The sequence below is a fragment of the Ornithorhynchus anatinus genome, chromosome 12 (genome assembly GCF_004115215.2).
Source record: "Ornithorhynchus anatinus isolate Pmale09 chromosome 12, mOrnAna1.pri.v4, whole genome shotgun sequence".
Taxonomy (NCBI): Eukaryota; Metazoa; Chordata; class Mammalia; order Monotremata; family Ornithorhynchidae; genus Ornithorhynchus; species Ornithorhynchus anatinus.
The window spans coordinates 55,770,075-55,790,314 of NC_041739.1; the positions used below are offsets into that span (position 1 = coordinate 55,770,075).

The window sequence follows — 20,240 nt, forward strand, 5'->3', positions numbered from 1 at the left end:
ATGGAAAGACCACGACTGTGCAGATCAAGAGGAGGAACAGGCAGGAAGAGGTAGATAACACACTCCTCTGTGGATGGGAAATAGAGATAGAGATGGGAGAGAAACTGGAGAAGTTTGATTTTAATTAAATTGTAGTTAGAACAGTTACTCACACTGGCTTCCTTTCATTCACAAATCAATAGGAACGCAAACTATGTGTTATTGATAAATCGGCTCTGGTCAAATACCTAATCAAAATAGGTTATTTTAATCCCATCTAGATTCAGGAATATGCGAACTCTAGCATAAGAAGCAGCATGGCTCAGTGGAAGGAGCACGGGCTTTGGAGTCAGAGGTCATGGGTTCGAATCCCGGCTCCGCCACTTGTCAGCTGTGTGACTGTGGGCAAGTCACTTAACTTCTCTGTGCCTCAGTTACCTCATCTGTAAAATGGGGATTAAGACTGTGAGCCCCACGTGGGACAACCTGATTCCCTTGTGTCTACCCCAGCGCTTAGAACAGTGCTCGGCACATAGTAAGCGCTTAACAAATACCAACATTATTATTATTATTATTAACTCTATGGCCTGTTATTCTATTTCATTTTCTCATGGTACCACATCCTCCTTGCATCCACTTATTAAAACCTTTCCTTTGAAACACTTTTTTTTCTCTGACCATCATCATCCCTGTCAGTATTCAGTGCATTTGTGCCTAGTTTTGTCTTTACTATGCAAGACTGCCAACATCTACCTATTGGTTGCACGTGGTGTTTCTCAAACTGGAGGGCCCAAGGGAGCTCCAGACAGCTGTTCAGTGGTGGGGACAGCAGGATATGACAGGCACAGTCTAAACCGCAGGATCTTTGAGGCAGAGCGCTGTGGTTTTCCCCGAGTGTAGCTGTGGCTGACTGCTTTGCTTATGCTACATTTTTCTGCCTTATAGAGGACCCTCCCCACCCCCCTTCTCCCGGGGCCAACCTTGGGGTTTAGCCCACCATCTGTGGGGTACCCAGAATTCTTCGGAGTCCTCTGGCCCTCACTGAGGGGGGGCCACTCTAAGAGGTTTCCAAATTTAATGCAAAAGAATTTGAAGCAGTTGTCAAAAAATACCAAGTTCTTCCAGAAGTTAGGGGAGATGATTCTGAGGAACCAATGGGCTGCCTCAAAATCTATCATTCCATCAAACAGATGAAGTTAATGGACCTGTAAAGGGGATGAGAGAGACTGATCCTCTGTTTATTGTTGTATTGTACTCTCCCAAGCTCTTAGTGCCGTACTTTGCACACTGTAAGTACTCAGTAAAAACGATTGAATGAATGAATCCTTCCAACCACAGTGTTCAATATCTGGACCCAAGTCACTCCATGTTATCTCTGCCAACTTCTTAAACCTCTTTTTCTCCCTTTTGGTCAACAAGTTTTCTCAACTGTCTCCTCTTGTGGCTTTATTTCTTTTATTTAGTTTTTAAATAGTGTTTGTTAAGCACTTCTTACTATGTGCCAGGCACTGTACTAAGTGCTGGGGTAGATACAAGCTAATCAGGTTGGATACAGTCCATGTCCCACATGGGGCTCACAGCCGTAATCCCATTTTACAGATAAGGTCACTGAGGTACAGAGAAGTTGAGGGATTTGCCCAAGCTCACCCAGCAGACAAGTGGCAGAGTTGGGATTAGAAGCCACGTCTTCTGACTCCCAGGCCTGTGTTCTATCCACTAGACCATGCTGCTTTTCCATTAGTGACTTTCGAGTCTTATGGCGTTTTCATCCCCCTGACTTATTCTGTTCAGTCGATCAGTGGTATTTGATGAATGCTTACTGTGGGCACATCACTGTACTAAATGCTTGGGACAGTATTCATTTAATCCTAATTATTGAGCACTTACTGTGAGCAGAGTATTGTACTAAATGGTTGGAAGGGCACAATACAACAATAAACAGACATATTCCCTGCCCACAACAAGCTTATAGTCTAGAGCGGGGGAGACAGACATTAATATAAATAAATAAATTACAGATATGTGCATAGGTGCTGTGGGGCTGGCACGGGGCGAAGAACAAAGGGAGCAAGTCAGGGTGATACAGAAGGGAGTGGGAGAAAAGGAAAGGGGAGGCCTAGTCAGGGAAGGCCTCCTGGAGGAGATGTGTCTTCAATAAGGCTTTGAAGGGCTGGGAGAGTAATTATCTGTTGGATTTGAGAAGGGAGGGTGTTTCAGGCCAGTGGTAGGACATGGGCCAGGGGTCGATGGTAAGGTAGGTGAGATTGAGGCACAGTGAGAAAGTTGGCATTTGAGGAGCGAAGTGTGCAGGCTAGGTTGTAGTAGAAGAGTGGTGAGGTAGGAGGAGGCAAGGTGGTGGTGTGCTTTAAAGCCAATGGTGAGGAGTTTTTGTTTGATGTAAAGGTGGATGGGCAAACCACTGGCATTTTTTGAAGAGTGGGGTGACGTCCTGAATGTTTTTGTAGAAAAATGATCCGGGCAACAGAGTGAAGGATGGACTGGAGTCGGGAGAGGCAGGGGGATGGGAGGTCAGCAAGGAGGCTGAAGTAATAATCCAGGTGGAATAGGATGATTAATTGTATCAACATGGTAGCAGTTGGGAGAAGAAAGGGTGGATTTTAGCAATATTGTGAAGGTGAAGCTGACGGGATTTAGTGATGGGTTGAACGAGAGAGAGGAGTCAAAGATGACTCCAAGGTTATGGGCTTGTGAGATAGGCAGGATGGTGGTGCCGTCTACTGTGGTGGTAAAGAGAAGCAGTGTGGCTCAGTGGAAAGAGCACGGGCTTTGGAGTCAGAGGTCATGAGTTTGAATCCCAGCTCTGCCACTTGTCAGCTGTGTGACTACGGGCAAGTCACTTAACTTCTCTGTGCCTCAGTTACCTCATCTGTAAAATGGGGATTAAGACTGTGAGCCCCACGTGGGACATCCTGATTCCCCTGTGTCTACCCCAGTGCTTAGAACAGTGCTCGGCACATAGTAAGCGCTTAACAAATACCAACATTATTATTATTATTATTATTAAAGTCAAGGGAAAGACAAGGCTTAGGTGGGAAGATAAGGAGTTCTGATTTGGACATGTTGAGCTTGAGGTGACTGGAGGACATCCAAGTAGAAATGGCTTGAAGGCAAGAGGAAATATGTGAGACTGCAGAGAGGGCGAGAGATATCAGGGCCGGAGATGTAGATTTGGGTATCATCAATGTGGCAGAGCTGGCAGTCACAATCCCTGCCCATAACGAGCTTACAGTCTACACCATTGGGTTCCTCTTCTTTCTCTTGGGGCGGAGAGGTCACCAGCATTTTCCATCCATCTTTGTGCAAAACAGAAGTCTTCTAAGACCTGTTTAAGCAGATGTCTTTAAAGTCAGCTCTTTGCCAGCCTACTCCCAAATACAAATAGTAGTAATGACTGTAGCATTTAAGTGCTTACTCTGTGCTAAGCACTGTACCAAGCGCTGCATTAGATATAAGATAATCACACCCCACAGGGGGCTCAAAGTATAAATAGGGAGGGAAAATGAGTATTGAATCCCCATTTTGCAGATGAGGGAACTGAGGTTTAGGGAAGTTAAGTGACTTCCCTAAGATCATATAGCAGGTAACTAGAGTCATGATTAGAATCCAAATTCTCTGACATCCAGGCCCCCACTCTTTCCACTAGACCCCACTGCTTCCTCAAGACCGATGTACTTAGTACAGTGCCTGGCACATATTAAGCACTTAACAAATACCATTTTTAAAAAAAGATCCCACCTGAGGTCAGTTAAGACCTCAAGGTATTTATGGAGAGAAGGATTAGGTTTATTCTTATGGAGTGTAAATAACCTCATATTTGAAGTTACTTGATACTTTAGGTATCACATAGATCATTTTTCCCACCAATGGTAGTCCAGGGAATCCCTGAGAGATCTTGGTCGCTCATATCGGCCCTTGGGGCCAGAGGTTCCGTTGGAGATGGAGGAAGCACCAGGTGGGAAGAAGAGAAATGACTGGTGGGCAAAGCAGGGATTAGTGGTGGTTTGGGGTGGCAGGAGAGAAAGGTGCTTTAGTTGGCTATGGTCAAGTCATTGGGAGATAGTATCAGCTATGAGATTGAGGGGAGGATGAATTGAATTAGAGTGGTGGGAAGCTTGGACAGGTTTTAAAGGAAGTCCCCTCAAATGTAATCAGATTACCAAAGGAATTTTTCCAAAAAACAGCCAGTAGTTTTTATTGGGTACCTACTATGTGCTGAACCACATCCTAAGTTCACGGAAGAGTACGATAGAAGACAACAATGCCCTGCCCACAAGGGATTTACATCTAACGAGGGAAACAGAGAAAAAAAAATTACTTACAAATAACTTGTGAGCTATTAATGGCAATTATATTTTCCTTTAAAAATCATTTAAAAATTAGGGGGATAAAAATATAGATGAATGGGGTTTAGCTCCACAGAACCTCAACAACATCTCGATCATTGGAATTATGTTACCATAATATCATTGAACTTCAACTTCAAGCATGTAAAGATTAAAATGTTACAACACCCAGACACCTCAATAATTGATGCTTGGTGATAACCGTTGAGCATTCACCTGGAGGTTTGTCCCCTCAAAGTGACACATCAGTTGCTGCAGTTGTTTCCAAAAGCAGTAGTTTCAGTTCAGTAGGCTGAACCTTGGATCTGTTGGTGCCTGTCTGTTCATTTTTGCTTGTCAGCCTGCGGTGTTCCCACTTCTTTGCTAATCTGAGATCTGACGTTTCCTAACCGAACTGAGATGGCAGACATTTGGGTTTAGAGCCCCAAGCAAAATTCATCCACTGCAAACTTTCCAAAAGGGGATAAGAGCAGGGAAATGTCCCATGTTGTCCGTTAAATGAGGGTATTGTTTACTGTCCAGCTTTGATTACTTAATCTGAAGAAGAAACGTTGTGGGCTTTGTGAACCCCAGGACTCCCCCATACATCTCACTTACCTCTGGAATTACCTTACTAGGCCAACGAAAGGCTGTGAACTCCTTGGCACAGGGAACCAAACATTGATTTTCTGATTTTTGCTCTGAACTCTTCTTACCATAGAATATAATTGGACCACCCCAATAATCAATCAATTAATGGTATTTCTTGAGCACTTACTGCATGCAGAGCACTTAGTGCTTTGGGAGAGTAAAATACGACAGAGTTGGTACATCCATTCCCTGCCCACAATGAGCTTACAGTGTAGAGGGGGAGATAGATATTAATATAGATAATTTATAGATATGAACATAAGCACTGTGGGACCATTACAAAATGCCTAAAGGGCACAGATTCAAGTGCAATAAATCAAATGTCTTCTCACACACACACACTACAATAGAATTCTAATAATATTATGGGTAAAGAATCACACTTATTTCAGTGAAACACAAATGTAAAGGATCAATTCTGATTTTTTTCTGTATATTTTCCAAAACAGGTTTTCAAAGCCTGTGATCACAAAGAAGTCAATACTTAGAAATTAACAGAAAAGTTGTTTTCATGTTTTTTTAGTGAGGAACATGGGACTGAGATTACAGAATATTTCATCTGAAGTAGTGTAAGTGCCTTTGGCTAACATCTGTTTTTAAACAGAAAAGTAGAGTGGTCTTAATGTAGTGCTTAAAAAAGTAAATTCAACTCCCTATATCTTTGGCTGCCACAGGTAATTCTTGTAAATATTAAAGTAATAATAATGTTGGTATTTGTTAAGCGCTTACTATGTGCCGAGCACTGTTCTAAGCGCTGGGATAGACACAGGGGAATCAGGATGTCCCACGTGGGGCTCACAGTCTTAATCCCCATTTTACAGATGAGGTAACTGAGGCACAGAGAAGTTAAGTGACTTGCCCACAGTCACACAGCTGACAAGTGGCAGAGCTGGGATTCGAACTCATGACCTCTGACTCCAAAGCCCGTGCTCTTTCCACTGAGCCACGCTGCTTCAAAGTCTAACAAGAGGTCATGGAGCTTTGCTAAAACAAAATAGTTCAGAAGATCTAACTATCAATTAGTCAGTCAGTGGTATTTGAGAGCTTACTGTGTGTAGAGCACTGTACTAAGCACTTGGGAGAGTACAGTACAATACAGTTAAACACGTTCCCTGCACAGACATTAATACAAATAAATAATTTATAGGTGTGTACATAAATTCTGTGGGGCTGAGGATGAAGTGAATACTAAATGCCCAAAGGGAACCGATCCAAGCGCAATCCAATATCAAAAAATCTAATATCAAATAAATAAATCCAGTGTCAAATAAAGTGGGTTAAATTTGTGGGAAAAAAGCCCTTTCCTTCATCTCTTTCATTTGTCTGTGCTCACTTGTTAATGGACTCCTACCATTAAAGAGCTTTAGCACCTACCCAGGATAGATAGTTAAATAGGCAAAACAGAAAATGTGTACTGCCAGGATCAGCCAAAACACTTGCTCCACCCAAATTCCATAAAATAGAGAAGCAGTATGGCCTAATGGAAAGAGCATGGGTCTGTCAGTCAGGAGATCTGGGTTCTAATCCTGTATCTGCCATATAAATAATAACAAAAAAATTGAATTTAAGCATGTAATATGTGCCGAGCATTGAACTAAGTGCTGGGGGAAATAAAAAAAATAATCAGTTTGGACACTGTTCCTGTCCCTGTGTGCAGAGCACTCTACTAAGTGCTTGGGGGAGATTACAATATAACTGAGTTGGTAGGCGTGTTCCTCGCCCACAATGAGCTTACAGGCTAGAGGGGGAGATGGACATTAATAGAAATAAATTATGGATATGAACATAAGTGCTGTGGGTGAGAGGGAAAGATGAATAAAAGGAGGAAATCCAGGTGCAAGAGTGGAGCAGGAGGGAGTGGGAGAAGAGGAAATGAGGGTGTAGTCAGGGAAGGCCTCTTGGTGGAGATGTGCTTTCAGTAAGGCCTTGAAGGTAGGAAGAGTTATCATCTGTCAGATATGAAGAGGGAAGGCATTCCAGGCCAGCAGGATTTGGGCGAGAAGTCGGCAGCGAGGTAGACGATATTGAGGTATACAGTGAGTAGATTGGCATTAGAGAAGTGAAGTTTGCAGGCTGGAAATGTAGTACGAGAGCAGTGAGGTAAGGTAGGAGTGGGCAAGGCGATTATGTGGTTTAGAGCCGATTACAAGGAGTTTCTGTTTGATGCGGAGGTGGATGGGCAACCACTGGAGGTTCTTGAGGAGTGGGGAAAGATGGACTGAACATTTCCAAAGAACAATGATTCATTCTCTACCCACAATGAGCTTAAAGTCTAGAGGGGGAGAGAGACAATAATATAAATAAATCATTTATAATAGATGATTTACAGATACTTTCATAAGTACTATGGGATTGGGGTGGGGTGAATATCACCTCCCCAAAAGTCACACCCACCTTGGCCCTGCCTGTAGTGTTGGGATCTGAACCCCACTTCATTCAGTTGTATTTATTGAACACTAACTGTGTGCAGAGCACTGTACTATGCTTGTGGGAAAATACAACAATAAAGTGACATTCCCTGCCCGCATCAGACTATGTCTAGAGGAGGAGAGACAGACATCGATAAAAATAAATAAAATTACAGGTATGTACAAAAGGAGGGGGAAAGATCTAAGGAAGTTAGTCAGGGCAACACAGAAGCAAGTGGAAGATGAGGAAAAGTGAGCTTAGTCTGGGAAGGCCTCTTGGAGGAGATGTGCTTTCAATAAGGCTTTGAAGAGGGAGAGAGTAATTATCTGTTGGACTTGAGGAGGGAGGGCATTCCAGGCCAGAGGCAGGACGTGGACTAGGGGTTGGCGGTGAGACAGGTGGGATTGAGGCACAGAGAGAAGGTTAGCACCAGAGGAGCGAAGCATACAGGCTGGGTTGTAGAAGGAGAGAAGTGAGGTAGGAGGGGCCAGGTGATGGAGTGCTTTAAAGTCAATGATGAGGAGTTTTTGTTTGTTTTGGTAGGGGAAGGGCAACCACTGGAGTCTTTTAATAATAATAATAATGGTGGTATTTAAGTGCTTACTATGTGCCAAGCCCTGTTCTAAGCGCTGTGGTAGATACAGGGTAATCAGGGTGTCCAACGTGGGGCTCATAGTCATAATCCCCATTTTACCGAGGAGGTAACTGAGGCAGAGAGAAGTTAAGTGACTTGCCCAAAGTCACACAGCTGACAAGTGGCAGATTTGGGGGTTCTGAAAGTTTTTGTAGAAAAATGATCTAGGCAGCAGAGTAAAGTGTAGACTGGAGTGGGGAGATCTAATATCCATTTCTGGATGTTAAAAGTATCAGCAATACTTAACATCCTATCTAAACTAACTTAAAATAAAGGAGTCTTTGTTCATAAGGTGCTTAGGCAGTTGGACATTGGAAATCCTGTCTCAATAAATGTGTCTGTCGTAGAGAAATGAAAGGTTTTCTAGCAGTTTTACCTTTTACTATTCCTCCCTTCCTTTGAATTGCCCTGAACTCTTTGGATTCCACAGAACTGTTGGCATCAGACTTCTTTAATGAACAATCACATGTTGGTTATGCTTAAAATCAGTTAATGAATCACTATCAAAGTAGAAGAACATTTCAGGTCTAGCAGTGCTGCTTGCTGCTCTCCGGTTGTTGTCATCTGAAATTTAACCTGATGAAACGATATCTTGGAAAAACAGTTCTCTGATGGAAGCGAGTTGGATTTAAAATTGGGGGCTTCTTTGCTTTCAAGTGTTAAAATTCTCCCAAATAAGTAGCGACCGGAGGTCCAGTTGAAACATGAAAGGCGAGAGTCATCCTATTCAACGCTGTGTTTTATCCCCAGGTTTTTGGAAATGCTCCCCCGAGTTCCATGACAGAAAAGTTCTCCGACCTTCTGCAGTTTACAACCCAAGTCTCACGCCTGATGGTGACTGAAATCCGAAGGCGAGCATCTAACAAGTCTACAGGTAGGGCAGTGATGCCATTCTGGAGTAGTGAAACCGCCTGCCTCCTCAGGGAGCCTGTCGAAGTGAAACGAGACTATAATCAACTGAGGAACTTGCTTACATATGCAGTGGATCACAAACCCTCATGTTGTTATTTTCTCACGCTAATACCCCGACCTCTCCCCTTCTCTAACCCAGTCCTGTGCAGTGGAATAATAGTAATTGTGGTATTGCTAAGCACTTACTCTGTGCCAGCCACTGTACTAAGTGCTGGGGTAGATAGAAGGTAATTGAGTTAGACCCAGGTCTTGTCCCATATTAGGCTCATAAGTCTTAGTCCCCATTTTCCAGATGAGGGAACTGAGGCATAGAGAATAATAATAATGGTATTTGTTAAGTATGTACTGTCTGCCAAGCACTAAGTGCTGGGGTAGATACAAGGTAAGCTGGTTGTCCCACATGTGGCTCACAGTTTTAATCCCCATTTTCCAGGTCACATAGCAGACCATTGGTGGAGCCAGGATTAGACCCCAGGTCCTTCTGACTCCCAGTTCGGTGGTCTGTCCACCAGGCCATCCTGTTCCTTGTGTACATGTGGAATTTAATTATTCAGTTCTTTTTGTGCTTCTCTTCCCCTCTAGACTATAAGCTCCTTGTCAACATAGAATATGCCTACCAACTTTGTTTTATTGTACTCTCCCAAATGCTTTATAAAGAGCTCTGCATACAGTAAGTGCTCAATAAATATGACTGATTGATGGATTGATTCCATGGCGTGGAGTACCACCCTTTGGCTAGTTACCAGGCTCCCCTTTCCTGGCCTCAAGGAGACCAAAATCTGACCAGAACCCATCTCCAAATTATTTTCACTTTTGGTGGTCACTCCTGTTTGAGATCACTGAGTATCAATCTTTGAGATTTGCTTATGGTAATTTTTTTTTCTGAACTTTCCTCAAAGAAACACTGTTGAAGTGGAACTTGACTTTTTGTGGAGGGGCTGAAGGGAGCCTTCCTTCATTTGTTGGTTCATTCATCTAGGTTCATTGAGCACCGACTGCGTGCTTGTGTGTAGAGCATGTATATTCGCCACTGGGGAGCAAGTAATGAGAGTAAGAGACACAGGCCCTTCGCTCATATTTGGGGTTCTTTAGTGATGCCGTAACCCTGGTGTTGGTCCATTGGAGAGAGCACTGCTCTGGAAGTCAGAAGACCTGGGTTCAATTTACTGGGTCTTGACCAGCAGTGGTGAATGTGCCTAACTGTCGATATTTCTCAAAGAACATCAGTGTCACCCTTGCGCTTGGATTTGCTCCCTTTATTCCCTCCTCCTCACAGCACTTACATACATATCTATAGTTTATTTATCAATCAGTCATTTATTGAGCACTCACTGTGTGCAGAGCACTGTACTAAGCGTTTGGGAGAGAACAATATAACAGAGTTAGTAGAAACATCCCCTGCCCACAATGAGCTCACAGTCTAGAAGACGAGACAGACGTTCGTGTATTGACATAAATCCTGTGGGGCTGAGGGAGGGGTGAATAAAGGGAGCAAATCAAGGTGACGCAGAAGGGAGTGGGAGAAGAGGAAATGTGGACTTAGGAAAGCCTTATTGGAGGAGTGGTGCTTTGAGTAAGGCTTTGAATGGGAGGAGAGTAATCATCTGTTGGATATGACGAGAGAGGGTGTTCCAGGCTAGAAGCAGGATGTGGGCAAGAGGTCGGTGTCAAGATAGAGGAGATAGAGGTACAGGGTTTAGGTTGGCATTAGAGGAGTAAAGTATGTGGACTGGGTTGGAGTAAATGAGCAGCAAGGTGAGATAGGAGAGAGCAAGGCGATTGAGTGCTTTAATACTAATTTCGGTCTTCCCCTCTAAACTGTAAGATCACTGTGGGCAGGGAACATGTCTCCCAACTCTGTTAGACTGTCTTCTCCCAAGTATCTAGTACAGTGCTCTGCACACATTTAAGTGCTATGTAGATATGATTGATTGATCCATCGATTGAAGTGGGGACAAGTCCAGCAGTAATCTGAAAAATAGCTGACAGTTGTGGGCAGCGAAGAGTAAAGCAGCTAACGAGACAGACAACTGTCTCCAGGGCCCTGGCACTTCGACACACCACGGACAAACACCTCTAATCCCGGCTCTGTCACTTGTCTGCTGTGTGACCTTAGGCCAGTCACTTCACTTCTCTGGGCCTCGGTTACCTCATCTGTATAATGGGGATTGAGACTGTGAGCCCCATGTGGGACAGGGACTGTGTCCAACCCGATTTTCTTGTGTCCACCCCACCTCTTAGTACAGTGCCTGGCACATAGGAAGCGCTTAACACATACCACAGTTATTATTATCATTATTATTATTCACTCTGGCTGTAAATGTCTCACATGTGTCTCATATGTCTGCACCCTGTCAGTACCCTGCCCAATTGACTTCACCCTCCCCCACGCCCCTGCTCGCTAGTTGGACTCTTTGTCCCAGGGGTAATATATGTCTGGTGGAGAAGAGAATGCATGGGACACTTACGCACCCACTCAGTGTGCTATAGTTAATTCTTTCAGGCAGGTTTTTCCTCCTGAATTATCAGTAACAAACCTCACCTGTCATAGTCCCAACAAGAAACTCCTTCATCTCCCTCACTTTAGAGTAAGGAAACCAATCTCGAGAGCAGTTCTCATGGACTATTTTTGTAGTTACATAAGTATTTTCTCCCCACAAAACTCATTGTCTTATCTTACAGAAAGTAGCCTGTACTACTCATGAGCGCTTAGTTCAGTGCTCTGCATAAAGTAATCGCTAAGTAAATACCATCGATTGTTTACACATGAGGATTATTTTTAACCGAATGAAATTCAAATAGTCTTTTTCTTACAATCAATCCCAGCCTTCAGTCTATCCCAATGTGATGCTGTTGGGTTCATCTTGCATGGCCTAATGGATAGAGCACGGACTTGGGAGTTAGAAGGACCTGAGTTCTAATCCTGACTGCCACTTGTCTGCTGGGGGACCTTGGGCAAGTTACTACACTATTCTGGGCCTCAGTGACCTCATCTGTAAAATGGGGATGAAGACTGTGAGCCTGACATGGGAAAGGGACTGTGTGCAACCCAGTTGTCGCATATCTATTCCAGCGCTTAGTACAGTGCTTAACAAATACAACAATTATCAGTATTATTCATTATTATTAAGTTTAGCCATCTCTGAACCCCTTTCTCCTTGCCTAGTCTCGAGTGGGATACTTGCTGGGTGGGGCTTGAAGGGCCATAGGAAAAAGGCTGGTGTTGTCAGAGGTCGGGCTACTTTCCCCTTTCACTCCCATTCTTTTCAAAGTCACACTTTGTCCCTAGAGTGGTCAAACTGAAAAGGAGCGGTTCAATACCGACCATCCTGTTTCCCCATCTAGTTCCCTACAGCTATCTACATGTGTTTCCTCTATGGGCCTGTGGAAAATGTCTTTCAGATGGGGAACTAATTTTGAGCGCATGAAGAACTAGGAGTCCCTCCTGTAGCAATTTTGAATGCCTGTTATATACTAATGATAAGAATTATTATTATGATACTTGTTAAGCACTTACAGTGTTCCAAACACTGTTCTGAGATCTGCAGTAGATACAAGTTAATCAGGTTGGGGACAGTCCCTGTCCCACTCTTATCACATTCTCATCCCCATTTTACAGATGAGGTAAGTGAGGCACTGAAAAGTTAAATGACTTGCCCAGAATCACACAGTAGACATTTTGGGAAGCCAGGGTTAGAACCCAGATCATTCTGGCTCTCAGGACAGTGCCCTATCCACTAAGCCATGCTACTTATTTCTCAAGATGAAAACATATTCAGCTGTGTGGCTTGTGTGGGTAAAAATTAATAATGACAACATGAAGCAAACTATTTTAAGAATCACCCTCTGAAGTTGCTGCCGATTCATAATTTTTACACTCTCCCCCGTTTGACTTGGTTTAGAACAGCAACCAAGTAAACTTGATTGGATTTGGGAAGCTACCTGAATCTTCCCATTTGAACTTCTGGCTCTTATTACACATTTGGCCACCAAGATCGAGGGTTGACCCTGTAGTATTTAGTCCATATTGTTGCGTTTGCTGTTTTCTTATTTGACAGAGAAATATTTCATTAAGAGTCCAGAGTAACAGCCACTTCAGGCCAATCAGTCGGTGGTATTTACTGAGCACTTATTGCTTGCAGAACCGTGTACTAGCTCGAGAGAGTACAAAACAGTGGAGTTGGTAGATAGTCCTGCCCACAGGAAGCTGAAAGTCTAGGTGAGATAAGATAATAACTTTCTAAATCTCCCGCCAGCTGCTCCCAGTTACCTGATAATAATAATTGTGGTAGTGAAGTGCTTACTGTGAATTGAGTACTGACCTTTAAACTCTGGGGTAGATACAAGATAATCAGGTCAGATACAGTCCCTGTTTGATCCAGGGGCTCACAGTTTAAGAAAGAGGAAGAACAGTTTACAGATGAGAGAACTGAGGACTAGAGAAGAGAAGACTGTCACGTGGTAGAACCAGAATGAAAATCCAGGTCCTCTGACTCCCAGCCCTTGGAATCTTTCCATAAAGTCACACTGCAGTTACAGAGCCCTTGTTCCTTGCCTTGGGTTTGGGGAAAGTTGGAGGCAGCCATTTAAAGGCAAAATGGTGTAGTGGGAAGAGCCCAGGTCTGGGAATCAGGGATCTAATCTTGGCTCTGCTACTTGTGCTGTATGTCTTTGGGCAAGTCACTAATGTTTTCTGGACCTCAGTTCCCTATTCTGTAAAATGGCGAATAATTTCCTTATCATCTCCCCTCTTTAAATTGTGAGCCTCTTGTGGGACAAGAACTGTGTCCCTTCTGATTAACACATATCTACCATAGTTTTTAATACAGTGTAAGCACTTACCATAAATTATTATCATTATTATCACTATTATAATAGGATATAATAGGACATTTTCCAGAGCTCGTTTCAGTCTGGAGGGTAGTCTCCTCCTTTTTTGTGTGTGCCTCATTCCCACCCTCTAGACTGTAAACTTGTTAAAGGGCAGGAAGCAAATCTGCTAATTCTGTTGTATTGTACTCTCCCAAGCGCTTAGTACAGTGCTGTGCACACAGTAAGCACTCAGTAAATAGATCTGATTGATGCTCTGCTCATATCCTTTCCTCAGGTTGCATTGGGTTCATTCGTTGTCACTTATACCTAGATCATTGTTAGAAATCACTTGAAAGGTTCCAAGAACTCTAGGCATGTGTAATGGAATGGAATGTCCAATTAACTTCCTTTTTTTTTCCTTGACAGAAATACTGTATCTTAAAACATGTAATTCCCCCTCCCTGGACTGTAACTTTCTTCCCATTCTTCCAGCCTATTCTATAAAATAGTAATAATAATAACCGTGAGTGCTTACTCTGTGCCAGGCACTATTGAGCGTTAAGCGCTGGGGTAGATATAAAATAATTGGCTGGACACAGTGCCTGTCTCACATGGTGCTCACACTCTGAATCCCCATTTTACAGATGAGGTAATTGAGGCCCAGAGAAGTTAAGTAACTTGCCAAGGTCACACAGCAGACATATGGCAGAGCCAGGATTAGAACTCAGGATTAGAACCCAGGTCCTTCTGACTCTCAGGACCATGCTCTAGCCATTAAGTCACGCTGCAGTTGAAGTAGAAAGGTGAACCAGGTATTTAATCCCCATTTTACAGACGAGGGAATTGAGGCAGAGAGAAGTGAGGTGACACAGCCGGTTTGTAGCGGAACCGGGATTAGAACCCAAGGCCTCTGAATCTCAGGCTCGGTGTCTTTCCACTAGGCCATGCCGCTTCCTGTGGCAGGGAGGACGAGAGGTGAGGGTTCCCAAATTTAGCAACCCAGATTCTCTTTTTTTAAACAGAGGAACAGTGTGTCCGGCTGACCACGGAGGATTGTAAAGCCATGACGCCTTCAGGTAATCCCTCTCCCCAGACCGGGATGTGTAGTTTCACAGGAGAGGCAGCTTGTCTGGCTCTGACTGACTGACAGCCTGGGTCAGGGGTTCGGGGGGAAATGGGGCTTGAGGCTGTGAACGTTCTTGTTGGCTTTGGCACTGACTTGGTTGCTGGGGGATAAACATAAGCGGTTTCTTTCCTTACTTGCTTAATGGAAATGGGAAAAAACTCGCTGCTAGTATGATCAACTCTCAGAAGATATACTTGTATCGGTTATAATAGTGGTGGAATTTGTGAAGAGCTTACTATGTGGCCAGCACTCAGGAAAGAGAAGCAGCATGGCCTAGTGGATAGAGCTCGGGCCTGGCAGTCAGTCGGGCCTGGCAGTCAGCCGGACCTGGGTTCTTATCCCGGCTTGGCCAGTTGTCTGCTCTGTGAGCTTGGGGAAGTCACTTCACTTCTCTGTGCTTCAGTTACCTCATCTATACAATGGGGATTTAGGCTGAGTGTCCCATGGGGGGCATGGACGGTGTCCAACCTGTTGAGCTTGTATTTAGTACATACATACTGGCACATAGTAAGCATTTAAAAAATACCATTTAAAAAAATAGTCTGGGCATGGTCGCTATCCCTGTAGGGCTGTGAATCTAAGGGGGATTGAATCCCCATTGTACAGATCAGGAAACTGTGGCACAGAGAAGTGAAGTGACTTGCCCATGGTCACACAACAGTCAAGTGGCCAAGCCAGGATTAGAGCCCAGGTCATCTGATCCCAGGATCATGGCATTTCCACTGAACCACGTCTTTTTTCACAAATACTAGTTCGGTGTGTGGCTGTTCCCGGAGTCCTGTATGTAAGTGGCAAAGACAGATGTGGAGATTAAAAACATCATGCAAAACATTCTATCAACAAGCATTTCTCAGACATTACCGTGGGCCTGCCAGGAGAAGCAGCATGGCCTAGTGGATAGAGGGCAGGCCTGAGAGTCAGAAGGACTTGGGTTCTAATTCTGGCTCTGCCTTGTTTCTGTTGTTACCTTGGTCACTTCCCTGGTCCTCAGTTCTTCATCCCTGAAATATGGATTAAGTCTGTAAGCCCCATGTGGAATATGGACTGTGTCCAACCTGATTAGCTTATACCTACCTCAGTGTTGCCTGGCACATTGTAAGCACTTAACAAATACCATTGTATTGCTTCAGTTCTAGACATGTTCAAGTTTTCCTGTGGAAGGTACATGGAAAAAGTGGAATCAAACCACAGCAAACTTTCAGACTGGGTGAGGGGACAAACATAGAAATATACCTATTATTAGTCGTATTTACTGAGTGCTTACTGTGTTCAGAGCACTGTACTAAGCAGTTGGGATAGTCCATTATAACGATACTACAGACACATTCCTTTCCCGCAAAGAGCTTAGAATCTAGAGGGGGAAGCAAACTTTTTAGACCTTATAAACTCCCAAACAGAGAAGATAATGATCAAAGCCTCCTGCAACTTGAGCACAGCCAACATTTCTTGACCTGTATCAGTCAATTCATTGTATTTATCAAGTGCTTAACTGGGTGCAGAGCACTGTGTAAGGGCTTGGGAGAGAACAGTGTAACAGTTGGTAGGCTTGTTCCCTGCCCGCAATGTGCTAATAGTCTAGAGGACCTTTGAAAGTGATTGTCAAAGGCAGTGCAATATAAACTCTTTAGATAAATGATAATAATGGAAGCAGCATTGCCTAGTCGAAAGAGCATGGGCCTGGGAGTCAGAGGACCTGGGTTCTAATCCTGGCTCCTCCACTAGCCTGCTGTGACACCTTGGACACCTTGGACTTCACTTCTCTTTGCCTCACTCAGTTTCCACGTCTGCAGAATGGGGATTCAAGACCTGTTCTCCCTCCAACTTTGACTGTGAGCCCCTGCTTATGTTGTACCTCCCTCAGTGCTTAGAACAGTGCTTGATACATAGTAAGCGCTTAAATACCACAATTATTAATTATTATCATAATAAGAATGTCTAGCAAGCGGGCGTGCTTGCCACACATCTTGGGCGTGTGATCATTTTTTCATTATATCGACTTCTTGAAATTCACGCAGATAGAAAACGGTATGTGTGCGCGTAGTGCCATGTTATTTCTGTGTGGTCTGTTGGCTGGATCTGTTTAACCTCTCGCGTGCGCCCTTTTTGATGGCATGATATTGCTTCACAGGAACTCGGTTTGGATTGGATTTGAATTGAATTGCAAGTCAATGCCAAAATTCCTCTCAGAATGATTTTGTGTGATGCTTTTACATTGAATGCTTCTGAAAGTGATGATGAATCAAAAAGTGTCTGGTTTTCAATAGGAATTCCATGTATATGAAAGTTTGGTTTTTTGTTTTGTTTTTTACCAAGCCATTCGTCTAAAAGAGGCTTCATTTGGCAGGGGCTAATTGTTTCAAAGTCATATTTTCTCATGAATGGTATGTTAAAAGGGCGGAAAGTGGAAAGTTTCCTTTTTTTTAATAAAATCCTTGACATTTTTCCCCCAAACCTCAAATGAAATGCAAACAATTCCTTTGCGCTATGGTGATTTTGAAAGTGGTCCTAGATTGTTGCAGTAGCTGATGATTTGAAATGGAAATTAACACCAGTGCAGGAGGGCTCTGTGGGTTAAGTTGGGGAAAGCAATCTTGCTCTTCACTCTGGCTAGAGAGAATATTAATAATAATAATAATAAGCAGCGTGGCCTAGTAGATAGAGCACAGACCTGGAAGCCAGATCTGGGTTCTGATCCTGGCTCCCCCAATTGTTTGCTATGTGGCCTTGGGTAGATCACACTGTTCTTCAGTTTCTTCACTTGTAAAATGGGGATACCTGTTCTCCCTCCTACTTTGACTGTGAGCTCTGTGCGAGACAGGGACTATGTTTGACGTAATTGACTTGTACCTTCCTCAGGGCTTAGAACGGCATTTGAAACATAGTAAACATTTAACAAATGCCATAAAAAATTGGTATTTGTTAAGTCCTTATTATATGTCAAGCGCTGTAATAAGCATAGGGATAAGATTCAAGATAATCAGATCACATACAGTCCCGTAGGGCTCACAAACTATGTAGGAGGGCATGCTGAGAAGCAGCATGGCCTGATGGATAGAGCACAGGGCTGAGAGTCAGAAGGACCTGAATTCTAATCCCACCTCTGCCACTTGTGTGCTGTGTGACCTTGGGCTAGTCACTTAACTTCCCTGTGCCTCAGGTCCTTCATCCGTAAAATGGTGGTTAAGACTGTGAGCCCCTTTTGGGACTGGCATGGACTGTGTCCAACCTAATTAGTTTGTCTACCGCAGCACTTAGTACTGTGCCTGCCACATGGTGCTGAACAAATGCCATTAAAAAAAGGGAGAAGGGTATTTAATTCCCCTTTTACAGATGAGGAATCAGGTATAGAGAAGTTAAATGACACACCTGAGGTGAAAAAGCAAGTGAGTGGTGAAACCAAAATGTGAACTCAAGTCTGAGCTCTTTCTAGAAACCTCACTGCGTTCGTATGAACTGTAATGTGGATCCATAAGCCCTCTTTGATATTGTCATTAGATTAACACTTGAAAGTGGGAAAGCAAGGTCACTCTTCTAGACTCATCTGTGTGTCTAATGCCCTGGAATCTGGCTATATTGGAAATATATCCTAGCATTTACAGTTGTGCCCTAGAATGGTGTGTTGTGGCTTTTTTTGGTTTTGTTTTGTTTCTTGGGTTCCTCCTTTCGGGAACTGTTTCACTCTTGAGATATTTGGGGTAAAAGAGGCAATGTTCAGGTTACTCAAACAGAACAGCCTCTTCTTTTATCGATGAATGTATTCTTGTGACAGATCGTTATATCAATTAGGTAGCCTGCTTGTCAATTGAGAAATGTCAGTAGAGTTAGGATCCAGAAAAGGACCACATAATTGAACAGAGGATGTGGATAACAGCTTCAACCCTTGGCTGAGATAAGTAGCATTTCCATTATGATAGTCCAGTTAACAACCCCAGCTCTCGGTGCCATGTTTGGTTCATAGTTAGTCCTTAATAAATGCTTTATTATTATTAATAGACAGCCCATTCTGAAAATGCTGTGGTGTTCACATGAGAACTGTATGTTTGGTGTTGAAATCTACTTTAGGAATAAGGGCAGATGTTAACTTACCAAAGCAGAGTGGCCTAGTGGGTAGAGCATGGGACTGGGAGTCAGAAGGACCTAGGCTCTAATCCTGGCTCAACCACTTGTCTGCTCTGTGACCTAGGGGAAGTCACTTAATAGTAATGAAGGTATTTTTTTAAGCCCTTACTATGTGCCAGGCCCTGTACTATGGACTGGGGTGGATACAAGCAAATTGAGTTGGACACAGTCCCTGTTCCACATGGAGCTCACAGTCTCCATCTCGGTTTTAGAGATGAGGTAACTGAGGCATAGAAAAATAAAGTGACTTGCTGACAGACATTTACTCTCTCCAACTTCAGAGTTTTATTGAAGGTACATCTCCACCATGAGGCCTTCCCAGACTAAGCCCCACTTTTCCTCATCTCCCACTCCCTTCTGTGTCACCCTGACTTGCTCCCTTTGCTAGTCCCCACTCTCAGCACTTATATGTATATCTGTCATTTAATTTATTTGTATTGATGTCCGTCTCCCCGCCTCTAAACTGTAAGCTAGTTGTGGTCAGAGAATGTCACTGTTCATTGTTGTATTGTACTTTCCCAAATGTTTAGTAAAGCCTTCTGCCCACAGAAAGTGCTCAATAAATACAGTTGAATAAATGAATGAATACCCCAGGACTTAGCACAGTGTTTGGCACATAGTCGATGTGTAACAAATACCCCTGAATCTTTTCCATTTCTAGACTTTGAAGACTCAGTATCTTAGCTCAATCCTTTTCTGAGGTTTTTATAGCTTAGTTGTTTAGGTCTCATAATTATGGGGAAAAAAAAACCCTTATAAAGAAGGGCAAGGACTGTCTCTGTTTCCAATTTGTACATTCCAAGCGCTTAGTACAGTGCTCTCCACATAGTAAGTACTCAATAAATACTGTTGAATGGATATTGAGCACTTATTGTGTACAGTGCACTGTACTAAGTGTTTGGGAGAGTACAATGTAGCAGAATTGGTAGACGTATTCCCTGCCCAGAGCAAAGTAAATCTTCACTCTTAGGGAAAAATACCTCCAGGAATGGCATGTTTCTATTCCATAAAACTGACGGTGTGTTTCCCGAATGATTCCACCTACCTACAGATGTACACAGGCACAATTCAGACATTGAATTTTTATTAACATTAGAGAAGCCGAGCAGGAAATATTTTTTGCTTATGTTTAGACTGTCAGCCCCATATGGAACATTTGGGCCCCAAATTTCGTTTATCTCGCCGCCAACCCCTTTTCCAAATCCTACTTCTGGCCTGGAATACCCTCCCATTCCAAATAGAGAAGCAGCCTGAC

The 20,240-nt window shown here is 43.4% G+C and overlaps 1 protein-coding gene across 9 annotated transcripts in view; it reads left to right on the forward strand.

The window, feature by feature from the left end:
- Nucleotides 1-20,240, forward strand: part of WDFY3 (WD repeat and FYVE domain containing 3) — a 300,170-nt gene that overhangs the window by 106,760 nt on the left and 173,170 nt on the right. For 6 of the 9 annotated variants that reach the window (XM_029076970.2, XM_029076971.2, XM_029076964.2 and 3 more), the window contains 2 exons: nt 8,767-8,890; nt 14,763-14,816. In XM_029076970.2, the coding sequence (XP_028932803.1) occupies nt 8,767-8,890; nt 14,763-14,816 (178 nt within the window). The remainder of the gene's footprint in view (nt 1-8,766; nt 8,891-14,762; nt 14,817-20,240) is intronic. The other 3 variants (XM_029076966.2, XM_029076968.2, XM_029076972.2) reach the window with 1 other exon arrangement.